The 17,681-nt window shown below is 42.8% G+C and overlaps 1 protein-coding gene across 1 annotated transcript in view; it reads left to right on the plus strand.

Moving 5' to 3' along the window:
- The first annotated feature begins 653 nt into the window (after window positions 1-653).
- Window positions 654-17,681, plus strand: part of st8sia1 (ST8 alpha-N-acetyl-neuraminide alpha-2,8-sialyltransferase 1) — a 75,210-nt gene continuing 58,182 nt past the window's right edge. The window contains exon 1 of the mRNA XM_078234693.1: window positions 654-835. Within this exon, the coding sequence (XP_078090819.1) occupies window positions 654-835 (182 nt within the window). The remainder of the gene's footprint in view (window positions 836-17,681) is intronic.

Genomic DNA, 17,681 nt, shown 5'->3' on the forward strand with positions numbered 1-17,681 from the left:
AAATCAAAGCTTTTGAAATGTGGCTTGATGAGTGAGCAGTGTGATGAAGTTGGGTGGGTGGATGTGTGGGTGAGAAATAGCCTGAGTGGGAAACCCTCCCAGTGACAGCAGGCAGGGCAAGAGGCAAGCGGCTGGTGGATGTGCTTCCCACACAAGGGGAGCTTTGTGCAGTGGGCGAGAGCATTGCATCCCCTGAGTCCACAAGAGCTCCTTTCTCTCTCTCTCTCCCTCTGTGTGTGCCTCTCTCCATTGATGCAGCAGCAGTGCTTCCTGTGATTGCGGCAGATCCTTTGCAAACCTGAGCTGCGTATTTCTGATTTATATATTTAATTCTTTTTTTTTTGCACTGCCCCACATTACTGGCAGCGCACCGGGTTCGAAAGAAGACGGGGGGGTCGGGGGAGAAATCTGAGGCTGCCTTTGTTTCAAGGGACAGCTGTTTATTCTGTGCTCTAACTGGGCATGGGAGCTCTCCCCTTGCGCTGCCCCCCAGATTGCTGCATTGTGACCGGCTTTTCAGAGAGGCTCCATCCTTCAATGAGAGGACAGGGGATCATGTGAAACTGGACCACCACCACCCTCCTGACTCCCCACCCCTCAGCCCCCTACTCCCAGGCAGCTAGCCCCCTCCCCTCCTCTGTCCTGAAGCAGACATGCTGTGGAGGGGGCTCTGCCCCCGCTCCAGGCTCCCTGTCGGGGTGGCCCTGGGTGTCTTTGTGCTCTGCTGGCTGTACGTCTACCCCGTCTACAGGATCCCCGACGAGAAGGAGGTGATCAGCGAGATCTTGCAGCAGGCGAAGTGGAAAAGAAACCAGACAGCCATCGCCGCATTCAGGTAGGACAGGAGACGGGGGGGATGAGACAGGGGACATGGGGGGAGAGGACACAGCAGATGTAGGTTCATCAGTGTACAAATGAGACTGGGGGGAGCAGACGGTATCAGATAAAATAAAATACTCAGTCTGAATTAGATACAATAAAAAATACTCAGTCTGTATTAGATATAATAAAATACTCAGTATTAGATACAATAAAAGACTCAGTCTGTATTAGATACAACAAAATACTCAGTCTGTATTAGATACAATAAAAAATACTCAGTCTGTATTAGATACAATAAAATACTCAGTCTGTATTAGATACAATAAGATACTCAGTCTGTATGAGATACAATAAAATACTCAGTATTAGATACAATAAAATACTCAGTCTGTATTCGAGACAATAAAATAGTCAGTCTGTGTTTGATACAATAAAATACTCAGTCTGTATTAGACACAACAAAATACTCAGTCTGTATTAGACACAATAAAATACTCAGTCTGTATTAGATAGAGTAAAAATACTCTGTCTGTATTAGATATAATAAAATACTCAGTCTGTATTTGTTACAATAAAATACTCAGTCTGTATCAGGTACAATAAAATACTGAGTCTGTATTAGATACAGTAAAAATACTCAGTCTGTAGTATATACAGTAAAATACTCAGACTGTATTAGATGCAGTAAAAATACTCAGTCTGTATTAAATACAATAAGATACTCAGTCTGTATTAGATACAACAAAATACTCACTCTGTATTAGATACAATAAAATACTCACTCTGTATTAGATACAATAAAATACTCAGTCTGTATCAGATACAATAAAATACTCAGTCTGTATTACATACAATAAGATACTCAGTCTGTATCAGATACAACAAAATACTCTGTCTGTATTAGATATAATAAAATACTCAGTCTGTATTAGATACAATAAAATACTCAGTCTGTATTAGATACAATAAAATACTCAGTCTGTATTAGACACAACAAAATACTCAGTCTGTATTAGACACAATAAAATACTCAGTCTGTATTAGATAGAGTAAAAATACTCTGTCTGTATTAGATATAATAAAATACTCAGTCTGTATTAGATATAATAAAATACTCAGTCTGTATTATATACAGTAAAATACTCAGACTGTATTAGATGCAGTAAAAATACTCAGTCTGTATTAAATACAATAAGATACTCAGTCTGTATTAGATACAACAAAATACTCACTCTGTATTAGATACAATAAAATACTCAGTCTGTATCAGATACAATAAAATACTCAGTCTGTATTACATACAATAAGATACTCAGTCTGTATCAGATACAACAAAATACTCTGTCTGTATTAGATATAATAAAATACTCAGTCTGTATTAGATACAATAAAATACTCAGTCTGTATTAGACACAACAAAATACTCAGTCTGTATTAGGTAAAATAAACTACGCAGTCTGTATTAGATACAATAAGATACTCAGTCTGTATTAGATATAATAAAATACTCAGTCTGTATTATATACAGTAAAATACTCAGTCTGTATTAGATAAAATAAAATACTCAGTCTGTATTAGATACAATAAGATACTCAGTCTGTATCAGATACAATAAAATACTCAGTCTGTATTAGATACAATAAGATACTCAGTCTGTCTCTGATACAACAAAATACTCAGGCTGTATTAGATACAACAAAATACTCTGTCTGTATTAGATATAATAAAATACTCAGTCTGTATTAGATAAAATAATATACTCAGTCTGTATTAGATACAATAAGATACTCAGTCTGTATCAGATACAACAAAATACTCAGTCTGTATTAGATACAATAAAATACTCAGTCTGTATTAGATACAATATAATACTCTGTCTGTATCAGATACAATAAAATACTCAGTCTGTATTAGACACAACAAAATACTCAGTCTGTATCAGGTACAATAAAATACTCTGTCTGTATTGGACAGAATAAAATACTCAGTCTGTATTAGATAGAGTAAAAATACTCAGTCTGTATTAGATACAATATAACACTCAGTCTGTCTTACATACAATAAAATACTCAGTCTGTATCAGATACAATAAAATACTCAGTCTGTATTAGATAAAATAAAATACTCAGTCTGTATTAGATACAATAAGATACTCAGTCTGTATCAGATACAACAAAATTCTCAGTCTGTATTAGATACAATAAAATACTCAGTCTGTATTAGATAAAATAAAATACTCAGTCTGTATTTGATACAACAAAATTCTCAGTCTGTATCAGATACAACAAAATACTCCGTCTGTATTAGATACAATAAAATACTCAGTCTGTATTAGATACAATAAAATACTCAGTCTGTATTAGATACAATATAATACTCTGTCTGTATTAGATACAATAAGATACTCAGTCTGTATTATATACAGTAAAATACTCAGTCTGTATTAGACACAATAAAATACTCAGTCTGTATTAGATAGAGTAAAAATACTCAGTCTGTATTTGATTCAATAGAATACTCAGTCTGTATTAGATACAAAAATATACTCAGTCTGTATTAGATATAATAAAATACTCAGTCTGTATTATATACAGTAAAATACTCAGTCTGTATTTGTTTCAACAAAATACTCAGTCTGTATTAGATACAGTAAAAATACTCAGTCTGTATTTTATACAGTAAAATACTCAGACTGTATTAGATGGAGTAAGAATACTTAGTCTGTATTAAATACAACAAAATACTCACTCTGTATCAGATACAATAGGATACTCAGTCTGTATCAGATACAACAAAATACTCAGTCTGTATTAGATACAATAAAATACTCAGTCTGTATTAGATACAATAAAATACTCAATCTGTATTAGATGCAGTAAAAATACTCTGACTGTATTAGATACTATATGATACTCAGTATGTTTTAGACGCAATAAAATACTCAGTCTGTATTAGATACAGTAAAAATACTCAGTCTGTATTATATACAGTAAAATACTCAGTCTGTATTAGATACAACAAAATACTCAGTCTGTATTAGACACAATAAAATACTCAGTCTGTATTAGATACAAAAAAATACTCAGTCTGTATCAGATACAACAAAATACTCCGTCTGTATTAGATACAATAAAATACTCAGTCTGTTTCAGATACAATAAAGTTCTCAGTCTGTATTAGATACAATATAATCCTCTGTCTGTATCAGATACAATTAAATACTCAGTCTGTATTAGATATAATAAAATACTCAGTCTGTATTAGACACAATAAAATACTCAGTCTGTATTAGATAGAGTAAAAATACTCAGTCTGTATTAGATACAATAGAATACTCAGTCTGTATTATATACAGTAAAATACTCAGTCTGTATCAGGTACAATAAAATACTCAGTCTGTATGAGATACAGTAAAAATACTCAGTCTGTATTATATACAGTAAAATACTCAGACTGTATTAGATGCAGAAAGAATACTCAGTCTGTATTAAATACAATAAGATACTCAGTCTGTATTAGATACAACAAAATACTCACTCTGTATCAGATACAACAAAATACTCCGTCTGTATTAGATACAATAAAATACTCAGACTGTATCAGATACAATAAAATACTCAGTCTGTATTAGATACAATATAATACTCTGTCTGTATCAGATACAATAAAATACTCAGTCTGTATCAGATACAATAAAATACTCAGTCTGTATTAGACACAATAATATACTCAGTCTGTATTAGATATAGGAAAAATACTCAGACTGTTTCAGATACAATAAAATACTCAATCTGTATTAGACGCAGTAAAAATACTCTGTCTGTATTAGATACAATAAGATACTCAGTCTGTATTAGATACAACAAGATACTCAGTCTGTATTAGATACCATAATATACTCAGTCTGTATTAGATCCAATAAACTACTCAGTCTGTATTAGATATAATAAAATACTCAGTCTGTATTAGATACAATAAAATACTCAGTCTGTATTAGATACAATAAAATACTCAGTCTGTATTAGACACAACAAAATACTCAGTCTGTATTAGACACAATAAAATACTCAGTCTGTATTAGATAGAGTAAAAATACTCTGTCTGTATTAGATATAATAAAATACTCAGTCTGTATTAGATATAATAAAATACTCAGTCTGTATTATATACAGTAAAATACTCAGACTGTATTAGATGCAGTAAAAATACTCAGTCTGTATTAAATACAATAAGATACTCAGTCTGTATTAGATACAACAAAATACTCACTCTGTATTAGATACAATAAAATACTCAGTCTGTATCAGATACAATAAAATACTCAGTCTGTATTACATACAATAAGATACTCAGTCTGTATCAGATACAACAAAATACTCTGTCTGTATTAGATATAATAAAATACTCAGTCTGTATTAGATACAATAAAATACTCAGTCTGTATTAGACACAACAAAATACTCAGTCTGTATTAGGTAAAATAAACTACGCAGTCTGTATTAGATACAATAAGATACTCAGTCTGTATTAGATATAATAAAATACTCAGTCTGTATTATATACAGTAAAATACTCAGTCTGTATTAGATAAAATAAAATACTCAGTCTGTATTAGATACAATAAGATACTCAGTCTGTATCAGATACAATAAAATACTCAGTCTGTATTAGATACAATAAGATACTCAGTCTGTCTCTGATACAACAAAATACTCAGGCTGTATTAGATACAACAAAATACTCTGTCTGTATTAGATATAATAAAATACTCAGTCTGTATTAGATAAAATAATATACTCAGTCTGTATTAGATACAATAAGATACTCAGTCTGTATCAGATACAACAAAATACTCAGTCTGTATTAGATACAATAAAATACTCAGTCTGTATTAGATACAATATAATACTCTGTCTGTATCAGATACAATAAAATACTCAGTCTGTATTAGACACAACAAAATACTCAGTCTGTATCAGGTACAATAAAATACTCTGTCTGTATTGGACAGAATAAAATACTCAGTCTGTATTAGATAGAGTAAAAATACTCAGTCTGTATTAGATACAATATAACACTCAGTCTGTCTTACATACAATAAAATACTCAGTCTGTATCAGATACAATAAAATACTCAGTCTGTATTAGATAAAATAAAATACTCAGTCTGTATTAGATACAATAAGATACTCAGTCTGTATCAGATACAACAAAATTCTCAGTCTGTATTAGATACAATAAAATACTCAGTCTGTATTAGATAAAATAAAATACTCAGTCTGTATTTGATACAACAAAATTCTCAGTCTGTATCAGATACAACAAAATACTCCGTCTGTATTAGATACAATAAAATACTCAGTCTGTATCAGGTACAATAAAATACTCTGTCTGTATTGGACAGAATAAAATACTCAGTCTGTATTAGATAGAGTAAAAATACTCAGTCTGTATTAGATACAATATAACACTCAGTCTGTCTTACATACAATAAAATACTCAGTCTGTATCAGATACAATAAAATACTCAGTCTGTATTAGATAAAATAAAATACTCAGTCTGTATTAGATACAATAAGATACTCAGTCTGTATCAGATACAACAAAATTCTCAGTCTGTATTAGATACAATAAAATACTCAGTCTGTATTAGATAAAATAAAATACTCAGTCTGTATTTGATACAACAAAATTCTCAGTCTGTATCAGATACAACAAAATACTCCGTCTGTATTAGATACAATAAAATACTCAGTCTGTATTAGATACAATAAAATACTCAGTCTGTATTAGATACAATATAATACTCTGTCTGTATTAGATACAATAAGATACTCAGTCTGTATTATATACAGTAAAATACTCAGTCTGTATTAGACACAATAAAATACTCAGTCTGTATTAGATAGAGTAAAAATACTCAGTCTGTATTTGATTCAATAGAATACTCAGTCTGTATTAGATACAAAAATATACTCAGTCTGTATTAGATATAATAAAATACTCAGTCTGTATTATATACAGTAAAATACTCAGTCTGTATTTGTTTCAACAAAATACTCAGTCTGTATTAGATACAGTAAAAATACTCAGTCTGTATTTTATACAGTAAAATACTCAGACTGTATTAGATGGAGTAAGAATACTTAGTCTGTATTAAATACAACAAAATACTCACTCTGTATCAGATACAATAGGATACTCAGTCTGTATCAGATACAACAAAATACTCAGTCTGTATTAGATACAATAAAATACTCAGTCTGTATTAGATACAATAAAATACTCAATCTGTATTAGATGCAGTAAAAATACTCTGACTGTATTAGATACTATATGATACTCAGTATGTTTTAGACGCAATAAAATACTCAGTCTGTATTAGATACAGTAAAAATACTCAGTCTGTATTATATACAGTAAAATACTCAGTCTGTATTAGATACAACAAAATACTCAGTCTGTATTAGACACAATAAAATACTCAGTCTGTATTAGATACAAAAAAATACTCAGTCTGTATCAGATACAACAAAATACTCCGTCTGTATTAGATACAATAAAATACTCAGTCTGTTTCAGATACAATAAAGTTCTCAGTCTGTATTAGATACAATATAATCCTCTGTCTGTATCAGATACAATTAAATACTCAGTCTGTATTAGATATAATAAAATACTCAGTCTGTATTAGACACAATAAAATACTCAGTCTGTATTAGATAGAGTAAAAATACTCAGTCTGTATTAGATACAATAGAATACTCAGTCTGTATTATATACAGTAAAATACTCAGTCTGTATCAGGTACAATAAAATACTCAGTCTGTATGAGATACAGTAAAAATACTCAGTCTGTATTATATACAGTAAAATACTCAGACTGTATTAGATGCAGAAAGAATACTCAGTCTGTATTAAATACAATAAGATACTCAGTCTGTATTAGATACAACAAAATACTCACTCTGTATCAGATACAACAAAATACTCCGTCTGTATTAGATACAATAAAATACTCAGACTGTATCAGATACAATAAAATACTCAGTCTGTATTAGATACAATATAATACTCTGTCTGTATCAGATACAATAAAATACTCAGTCTGTATCAGATACAATAAAATACTCAGTCTGTATTAGACACAATAATATACTCAGTCTGTATTAGATATAGGAAAAATACTCAGACTGTTTCAGATACAATAAAATACTCAATCTGTATTAGACGCAGTAAAAATACTCTGTCTGTATTAGATACAATAAGATACTCAGTCTGTATTAGATACAACAAGATACTCAGTCTGTATTAGACGCAATAAAATACTGAGTCTGTATTAGATAAGTAAAAATACTCAGTCTGTATTATATACAGTAAAATACTCCGTCTGTATTTGATGCAACAAAATACTCAGTCTGTATCAGGTACAATAAAATACTCAGTCTGTATTAGATACAGTAAAGATACTCAGTCTGTATTATATACAGTAAAATACTCTGTATTAGATGCAGTAAAGATACTCATTCTGAATTTGATATAACAAAATACTCAGTCTGTATCAGGTACAATAAAATGCTCAGTCTGTATTAGATGCAGTAAAAATACTCAGTCTGTATTAGATACAATAAGATACTCAGTCTGCATTAGATACAACAAAATACTCACTCTGTATTAGATACAATAAAATACTCTGTCTGTATTACATACAATAAGATACTCAGTCTGTATCAGATACAACAAAATACTCAGTCTGTATTAGATACAATAAAATACTCAGTCTGTATTAGATACAGGAAAAATACTCTGTCTGTATTAGATACAATAAGATACTCAGTCTGTATTAGACACAATAAAGTACTCAGTCTGTATTAGATACAATAAAATACGCAGTCTGTATTAGATAAAGTTAAAAACTCAGTCTGTATTAGATACAATATAATACTCAGTCTGTATTCGATACAATAAAATACTCGGTCTGTATTAGATTTAATGAAATACTCAGTATGTATCAGATACAAAAATAATGCTTTGTCTGTATTGGATGCTCTTTATTAGAAACTGGTTGCTTTGCCAAAGAATTTTGCCTGACGGTGCAAGGAGTAGCCTGGGCATTTTATACATTATGGATGCAATTGTCCCAAAGTTGAGTCGCATTTCTGTGAAAACGGGAGTAAATCACGCTATTTTTTCAGTTGGAGTTTCAAAATGAATCTCCCACATTCTGTGCACTGCAATGTGCACTCATGTGATTCTCTCCGGTGAAAAGCCACTGTGCTGTTATGTACAGGAGTTCCAGGATTTTGATCCATCGACAGTGGAGGAATGGTGTCGGGGGCGATTCTCCAGTCTCGATTTTACCATCAAGTTGCGCCCCTTTCTGGGCGCAAAAACATGGGACAGTGTGGTGAGAAGCATGATCTGCGCCTGCCTCCACGCCGGTTCCGCATTTACCAAGACCCAAAAATGCGATCGGGACCGCCCCCAAACAGGTGAGGTGGCATTTGTATGCATTTAAATTGACTTCATGGGCCTGATTTTACCATTTTCATTCTAAGTGCCGAATCTGGGTGTAATGTAGATCCGACTGAGAAATCTGCTTTCAGGTGCCCCCGTACGCACTCAGCCATTTCCAGTCCCATTCGCGCTGTGGGTGGGGCTTAGCGTGGCCGAAACGATCGGAGTTCTGAACTGCGCATGCGCAGTTGGAAAAAATTTCAAAAAGCGCGCCCGTGTCAGATCGCTCCCGGGCTGCGGAAAGCGGAGAAAGCGGACCGGGAGCGAAAAGTGGTGGCGATGGTGCACACATACATCACTGCCCCCCTTATCCACCCCCCCCCCCCCTCCCACTACCCACACACATCACTGTCCCCCTTATCCACCACCCCCCACTACCCACACACATCACTGTCCCCCTTATCCACCACCCCCCACTACCCACACACATCACTGTCCCCCTTATCCACCCCCCCACTACCCACACACATCACTGTCCCCCTTATCCACCCCCACACTACCCACACACATCACTGTCCCCCTTATCCACCCCCCCCCCACTACCCACACACATCACTGTCCCCCTTATCCACCCCCCCACTACCCACACACATCACTGTCCCCCTTATCTACCCCCCCACTACCCACACACATTACTGTCCCCCTTATCCACCCGCTCGCTACCCACACACATCACTGTCCCCCTTATCCACTCCCCCACTACCCACGCACATCACTGTCCCCCTTATCCACCCCCCCACTACCCACACACATCACTGTCCCCCTTATCCACCCCCCACTACCCACACACATTACTGTCCCCCTTATCCACCCGCCCGCTACCCACACACATCACTGTCCCCCTTATCCACCCCCCCACAACCCACACACATTACTGTCCCCCTTATCCACTCCCCCACTACCCACACACATCACTGTCCCCCTTATCCACCCCCCCACTACCCACACACATCACTGTCCCCCTTATCAACCCCCCCGCTACCCACACACATCACTGTCCCCCTTATCAACCCCCCCGCTACCCACACACATCACTGTCCCCCTTATCCACCCCCCGAACTACCCTCACACATCACTGTCCCCCTTATCCACCCCCCGAACTACCCTCACACATCACTGTCCCCCTTATCCACCCACCCCCCACTGCCCACACACATCACTGTCCCCCTTATCCACCCCCCCACTACCCACACGCATCACTGTCCCCCTTATCCACCCCCCCACTACCCACACACATCACTGTCCCCCTTATCCACCCCCCCCACTACCCACACACATCACTGTCCCCCTTATCAACCACCCCTGCTACCCACACACATCACTGTCCCCCTTATCCCCCCCCCACTACCCACACACATCACTGTCCCCCTTATCCACCCCCCACTACCCAGACCGATCGCTACCCCTGCCCCCTCCCCTCCCCACCAATCGCCCACAGAGTGGCAGTGGACCCCCTTGCCCCCCACCAGAGATCCATCTGCCCCCCACCACCAGAGATCCATTTGTCCCCCCCCACCAGAGATCCATCTGCCCCCCACCACCAGAGATCCATCTACCCCCCACCACCAGAGATCTATCTGCCCCCCCACGAGTGAGCGATCGGGCCTCCCCGATACATCTTACCCACCTCTCTCCTTCCTCCCCTCCAGACAACGATCTGGCCTCGCTCCCCCCCCCCCCGCCAGAGAATGGTCTGGCCTCACTCCCCCTCCCCCCGAGAGGAACATCTGACTCGCCTCCTCCTCTCTTCGCACCAGACAATGATCTGCCCTCCCCCCCACCACCAGACAACGGTTGGCCCTCTCGCACCCCCCCCCCCCACCCCTGCAGTGATACATCTGATCCACCTCCTCCTCCTCCCCCGCCCCCCCAGCCAGACAACGATCTGGCCTCACTTCCCTCCTCCCTCCCCCAACCAGAGAATGATCTGACCCACCTCCCTCCTCCCCCCCCCACCCCTGATCTGAGTCAGAGAGCCGTTGGAAACACTGAACGTGCCCTTTAGAAGCTGGAGCGTCCCGTTTCACACTTTTATTTAGCAGGTCCCTTACGGCGCGGTTCCGGATTGGCAAACACAGTGGTAAAGGGGGAAATGCTGATAAAGTTGGGCGGGCAGTTCATTAATTCAATTTAAATGCATGCAATTCGGGCTCCAACTAGTGAGGAGGTCAGTGCCGAGCGTCCGACGACTCTCTGCCTGAGATCAGTGGGGGAGGGGGAAAGGTGGAGTACGCTGCCACTCTGCCTGTGATCAGTGAGGGGGAAGGAGGGGTGGGACCCACGATCGGTCTGGGTGACGGCGGTGGTGGGGATAAGGGGGTCAGTAATATTGTGGGGGTGGGGCAATGTCTGTGGGGGCCAGGGAGAAGCGTTATCGGGCCCGGGAGGGATGTGGGTGGGGAGCAGCATTTTATCTTTTTTCTCTGCGCATGTGCAGTTGGAGACGCCGATGGGAGCTGCAGGGTTTTGGGCACGTTAAGCCCCGCCCACAGGCTTGTGCAGCGCAATTCGGAATCGCTGATATATTTTTCAGGCAGAGTGCGTATGGGGGCGCCTCAGAACAGGTCTAAAAGTCAGATCTGAAACACTCCCAGTTTCAAGTCCGCCCAGCACTTCGAATCAAAATGGTAAAATAGGGCCCAGAGTGCCGAATTCATGTGAAAACTGGAGTAATTCATGCTGGTTTTGTTCAGTGGGAGCTCAGAGAAGAATATTCCACACTCGGGGCCTGATTTTACCATTTTCATTCTAAGTGCTGAATCTGGGTGTAATGCAGATCCGACTTGGAAATCTGCTTTCAGGCGCCCCCCCATACGCACTCCGCCTGAAAAAAAAATCGCCAGTCCCATTCGCACTGTGGGCGGGGCTTTGCACGCCCGAAACGATCGGAGCTCTGAACTGTGCATGCACAGTTTGAAACAAATTTGAAAAAGCGCGGCCGTGTCAGATCGCTCCCGAGCCGCAGAAAGCGGAGAAAGCGGCCCGGGAGCGAAACGCGGGAGCGATGGACCCCACACACATCACTGTCCCCCTTATACATCCTCCCCCTCCGCTACCCAGACCGATTGCGATCCCCTGCCCTCCCCCACCGATCGCCCGCTGAGTGGCAGCAGACTCCCCTGCCCCCCCCCGCCCCCCCCCCACCAGAGATCCATCTCACCCCCCCCCACCAGAGAGCCATCTGCCCCCCCCCCCTTCACCAGAGATCCATTTCCCCCCCCCGCCAACAGTGAGCGATCGGGCCTCCCACCCCCCACCAGAGATACATCTTGCCCGCCTTTCTCCTCCCCCCCCCCCCTCAGAGAACGATCTGACCTCACTCCCTCTTCCCCCGACAAAGAATGGTCTGGCCTCACTCACCACCCCGCCCAGAGGAACATCTGACCTGCCTCCTCCTCCCTCCCCACCAGACAACGATTAGCCCTCCCCGCCCCCCCCCCCCCCCCCACCAGAGATACATCTGACCTGCCTCCTCCTCCTCCCCACCCCCCAACCAGACAACGATCTGGCCTCACTCCTCTGCCCCCCAACCCCAGCCAGAGAATGATCTGACCCGCCTCCCTCCTCCCCCTCACCACTGATCTGAGTCAGAGAGCCGTTGGAAGCTCGGAACTCGCTCTTCAGCAGCTGGAGCGCCCGATTCAGACTTTTATTCAGCAGGTTCATTTTGATGCGATTCCGGATCGGCGAACGTGGCGGTAAAGGGAGAACTGCTGATAAAGTTGGGCGGGCAGTTTATTAATTCAATTTAAATGTATGCAAATGGATTTAAATGGCCGTTGCGCCCGTTTTGGGCGTGAAGTGGATCGCCGCCATTCCCGGGTTTCGGTAAAGTGGCAATCTGCGCGGGTGCGGATCGCGTTAATGGCCTCACACCTGACTTTACCACATTTTCGCGCCCGACGCAATGGTAAAATCGGGCCCTCTGTGCACTGCAGAGTGCACTAGAGTGAATCAAGTAAAACATCTGTGGGTGGGGCCTATTCCTGCTGGAGAGGCCGGCAGCATAGCGCTGAGCGGGCCACTGCGCATGCGCTGATCTGCCAGCACCCAGTTAGGTTTACGCGCAGTGGTCCCGCAATCGGGAGACCGGCAGTGTGGCACCACTGTGCATGCACCTATCTGGGCGCTGACAGATTAGTGCATGCGCAGTGGCCCGCTCAGCACTGTGCTGCCGGCCTTACGGGCCATTGCAGATCAGCCCATTGAAATCTGGAGTGAATCACACTAGTGCACTCTGCAGTGCACAGAGTGTGGGAGATTCAATTTAAAATTCCCGCTGAAAAAAACCAGCATGATTTACTCTCGAACTCACACAAATTCGACACTTGGAACTTTTTGGGGAGAATTCCGCCCATAATGTATAAATTGCACAGACTAGCCCTTGCACTGTGAGGCTGAGATCTTTGGCAACACAACCAGTTTGTAATAAAGAGCCCCACGTCTCCGCACATGTGGTTCTCCTTCTGTAACTTGGGTTATTTTTGCACCAGAATTCAAGTTGCCCGAGAGGTAAAACCAGCTGACAATTCATCGTGTATCTCGGAGAGGTTTAGGGCGGCACGGTAGCACAGTGGTTAGCACTGCTGCTTCACAGCTCTAGGGACCTGGGTTCGATTCCCAGCTTGGGTCACTGTCTGTGTGGAGTTTGCACATTCTCCCCGTGTCTGTGTGGGTTTCCTCCGGGTGCTCTGGTTTCCTCCCGCAGTCCAAAGATGTGCGGGTTAGGTTGATTGGCCATGCTAAAATTGCCCTTAGTGTTCTGAGATGCGTAGGTTAGAGGGATTAGTGAGTAAAATATGTAGGGGTAGGGCCTGGGTGGGATTGTGGTCGGTGCAGACTCGATGGACCGAATGGCCTCTTTCTTTGCTGTATGGTTTCTATGATTTCTATGATGTCACTGTGCCTGCCATGGCTAGTCTCGGGGGGGCGGGGGGCGGGGGGGGGTGGATTTGGCACCCTGACTCTGCACCCCTAACCCCCGGAACATTTAATTGTCCACCCTTCTCCTTTATGTCAAAACCACCTAGCTTTTTAGTTGCATAATGTCTCTAATTAAAAGATCAGGTAATAGGTGATAATTGAAGTTCTGCTTTTTTTCCCAGTAAATTAGAGATCTCACATTTAAATGGCCTGCTGAATACATGCATGTCTGGGAAATTTTCACCTAACTCATATTACACGTGAGGTGTCTGTTTCTGGGCCTCTTACAAAAACCTAATCACAGCATCTAGCACACTAAATGAATAAGTTACATGTATGTCCTCAGATACGGAAGCAGTCCATGTTCAAATGCAACACGATCTGGACAATATCCAGGCTTGGGCTAACAAGTGGCAATTAAGATTCACGCCACACAAATGCCAGGCAATGACCATCACCAATAAGAGACACTCTAACCACCGCCCCTTTACATTCAATGGTGTTACCATCACTGAATCCCCTGCTGTGAACATCCTTGGGGTTCCCATTGACCAGAAACTCAACTGGACTCACCACATAAACACGATGGCTACAAGAGCAGGTCAGACACTAGGAATATTGCGGCGAGTAACTCATCTCCTGACTCCCCAAAGCCTGTCCACCATCTACAAGGCACAAGTCAGGAGTGTGATGGAATACTCCCCACTGGCCTGGATGGGTGCAGCTCCAACAACACTCAAGAAGCTCGACATCATCCAGGACAAAGCAGCCCACTTGATGGGCATCACATCCACAAACCAGATCCACATCCCAGGGGGCGGCTCGGTGGCACAGTGGTTAGCACTGCTGCCTCACAGCGCCAGGGACCCGGGTTCGATTCCCAGCTTGGATCACTGTCTGTGTGGAGTTTGCACGTTCTCCCTGTGTCTGTGTGGGTTTCTTCTGAGTGCTCCGGTTTCCTCCCACAGTCCAAAGATGTGCAGGTTAGGTGAATCGGCCATGCTAAATTCCCCCTCAGTGTACCCAAACAGGCGCTGGAATGAGGCGACCAGGGGATTTTCACAGTAACTTCATTGTAGTGTCATCCCCAGTGAGGAGAGTAGTCAGTCATGTGGATTTGAGCCTACTTGTGACTAATAAATAAACTTTAAAAAACTTACTTACATAAACATCCACTCCCTCCACCACCGACGCTCAGTAGCAGCAGTGTGTACTATCTACAAGATGCACTGCAGCAATTCACCAAAGATCCTTAGACAGCACCTTCCAAACCCACGACCACTTCCACCTAGAAGGACAAGGGCAGCAGATACCTGGGAACACCACCACCTGCAAGTTCCCCTCTAAACCACTCACCATCCTGACTTGGAAATATATCACCATTCCTTTGCAGTCATTGGGTCAAAATCCTGGAATTCCCTCCCTAACGGCATTGTGGGTCAACTCACAGCACATGGACCGCAGTGATTCAAGAAGGCAGCTCACCACCACCTTCTCAAGGGCAACTAGGGATGGGCAATAAATGCTGGCTTAAACTAGCAAAGCCCATGTCCCAAAATTGAATAAAAAATATGTGGCTGCAGTCCAGTATTTAAAGGCCAGTCCCATGTTATACTGCTGACCGTACCATACTGTTAGTTGTGCCCCCCTCCTGGCTTCCTCCACCCCCACCCCCAACTAGGAGAGTAGTCAGTCACGTGGATTTGAATGCATGCATAAATTTTGTGCTGGGACTACCCTTCAATATGGAGACCTTGTATTGGAGCAGCACCTCTCACAGCCTCCACAGAGCATTTTACAGCCAATCAAAGTACTTTTTAAGTGTAGTCAGTATTGTAACATCAGAAAGGTGGCAACCAATTAGCACTCAGCAAGGTTCCCCCAACCAGCAATATGGCAATGACCAGATCATCTGTGATCTGTTACAGATAAAAGCAAAATACTGCAGATGCTGGAAATCTGAAATAAAACAGGTCTGCAGAGCATTCCAGCTTTTTTATGTTCTTACTTCATCTGTCATGGAGCTTGGTTGAAGCATAAATATTGGCCAGAGCACAAGAGAGAACTCCCCTGCACCCCTTTGAATAGTGGCCAAATGAGAGAGCAAGCAGTGTTGGATTTCACATCTTAATCGACAGACAGTGGGGGGGGCGATTCTTCCAAAAATGTTCCAAGTGCTAAATTGGCGGGAAAACTGGTGTAAATCACGATTGTTTTTTCAGTGGGAGTTCAGACTCGAATCTCCCACACTTTGCGCAGTGCAGAGGTCACAATCGTGAATATCATTAAAAGCTCGGGAAGGGGGCGGGGCCTATTCACGCGGGTGTCTGACAGTTTCGGCACTCTGCGCATGTGCACCGGCCCCGATCTGTCAGCCTGCAGCTTTCTGGCCAGCTTGTTCGCTGGCCAGCCCGGGACCCCCTCAGTGCTGCCCCTTCCGACACCCCCACGGCCCGATCGTGGCCCCCACGAGCATTCCTGGGCCAGCTCTGACCCACCCCCACATCCCCGAAACCCCCCGATCTCCAGCTCCCTCCCAGCAGTTTTGATCCCCCCCAAACCCCACCCCGGCAGGCCCCCCCCTACGGGAAGCAGACCCCCCCACCCCGGCAGCCTCCCCCCTACGGGAGGCAGACCCTCTCCCATCCGACAGACCACCCCCTGTCTGCCCTGACTGCTGGACTCCCTCCAGCCCCAAATGATCCCAATGGCAGAGTGGCAGCAGGATCACCCACCCCATCGATCGCCCTAGGCACTGCCCCCTAGGTCCTTCCTGGCTCCACCCCCTTGGCACTGCCTGATGCCTGGTGGGCAGTGCCAAGGTGCAGCTTCCAGACATCACCTGCACTTTCCTAATGTGGAAATTGTGGATTGCTGTTCTCCGTTTTCTGAGCAGTGGTTGAATTTGTTGACATTTTTTTTCCTGTGCAACAGAGAGAGATAAGAAAGAGGAAGAGTAACAACTCAAGAACATCTGAATTCCGGGTGGGATTCTCCCAAAAAAAATCTAAGATGCTGAAATCACGTAGAAACTGGAGTAAATCACGCTGGTTTTTTTCAACGGGATTTTCAAAATGAATCTCCCACACTCTGGGCACAGCTGAGTGCACCAGCGTGAATCATTCCAGAAATCTGTGGCAGGGCCGATTCCCACTGGAGAGGCCGGCAGCATAGCGGGCCACTCCGCATGTGCCAATCTGCCAGCACCAAAATTGGCACATGCACCGCAGCCCCGCACTGCCGGTCTTCCAATCGCTGGCCAGCCCCGCGACCCTGCTGCCCCTCCGATTCCCCACGCCCCGATCACTGGCCTCCTGGACATGTCCAGGCCAGCCCCCCCCCCCCCCCGCCACCTGCAGCCCTGACCCCAGCAGGCCGACACCCTGTCCCGGGCAGGTCAACCCTCCCCTGCCTCCGCC

Source organism: Mustelus asterias, chromosome 19, assembly GCF_964213995.1.
Source record: "Mustelus asterias chromosome 19, sMusAst1.hap1.1, whole genome shotgun sequence".
NCBI lineage: Eukaryota > Metazoa > Chordata > Chondrichthyes > Carcharhiniformes > Triakidae > Mustelus > Mustelus asterias.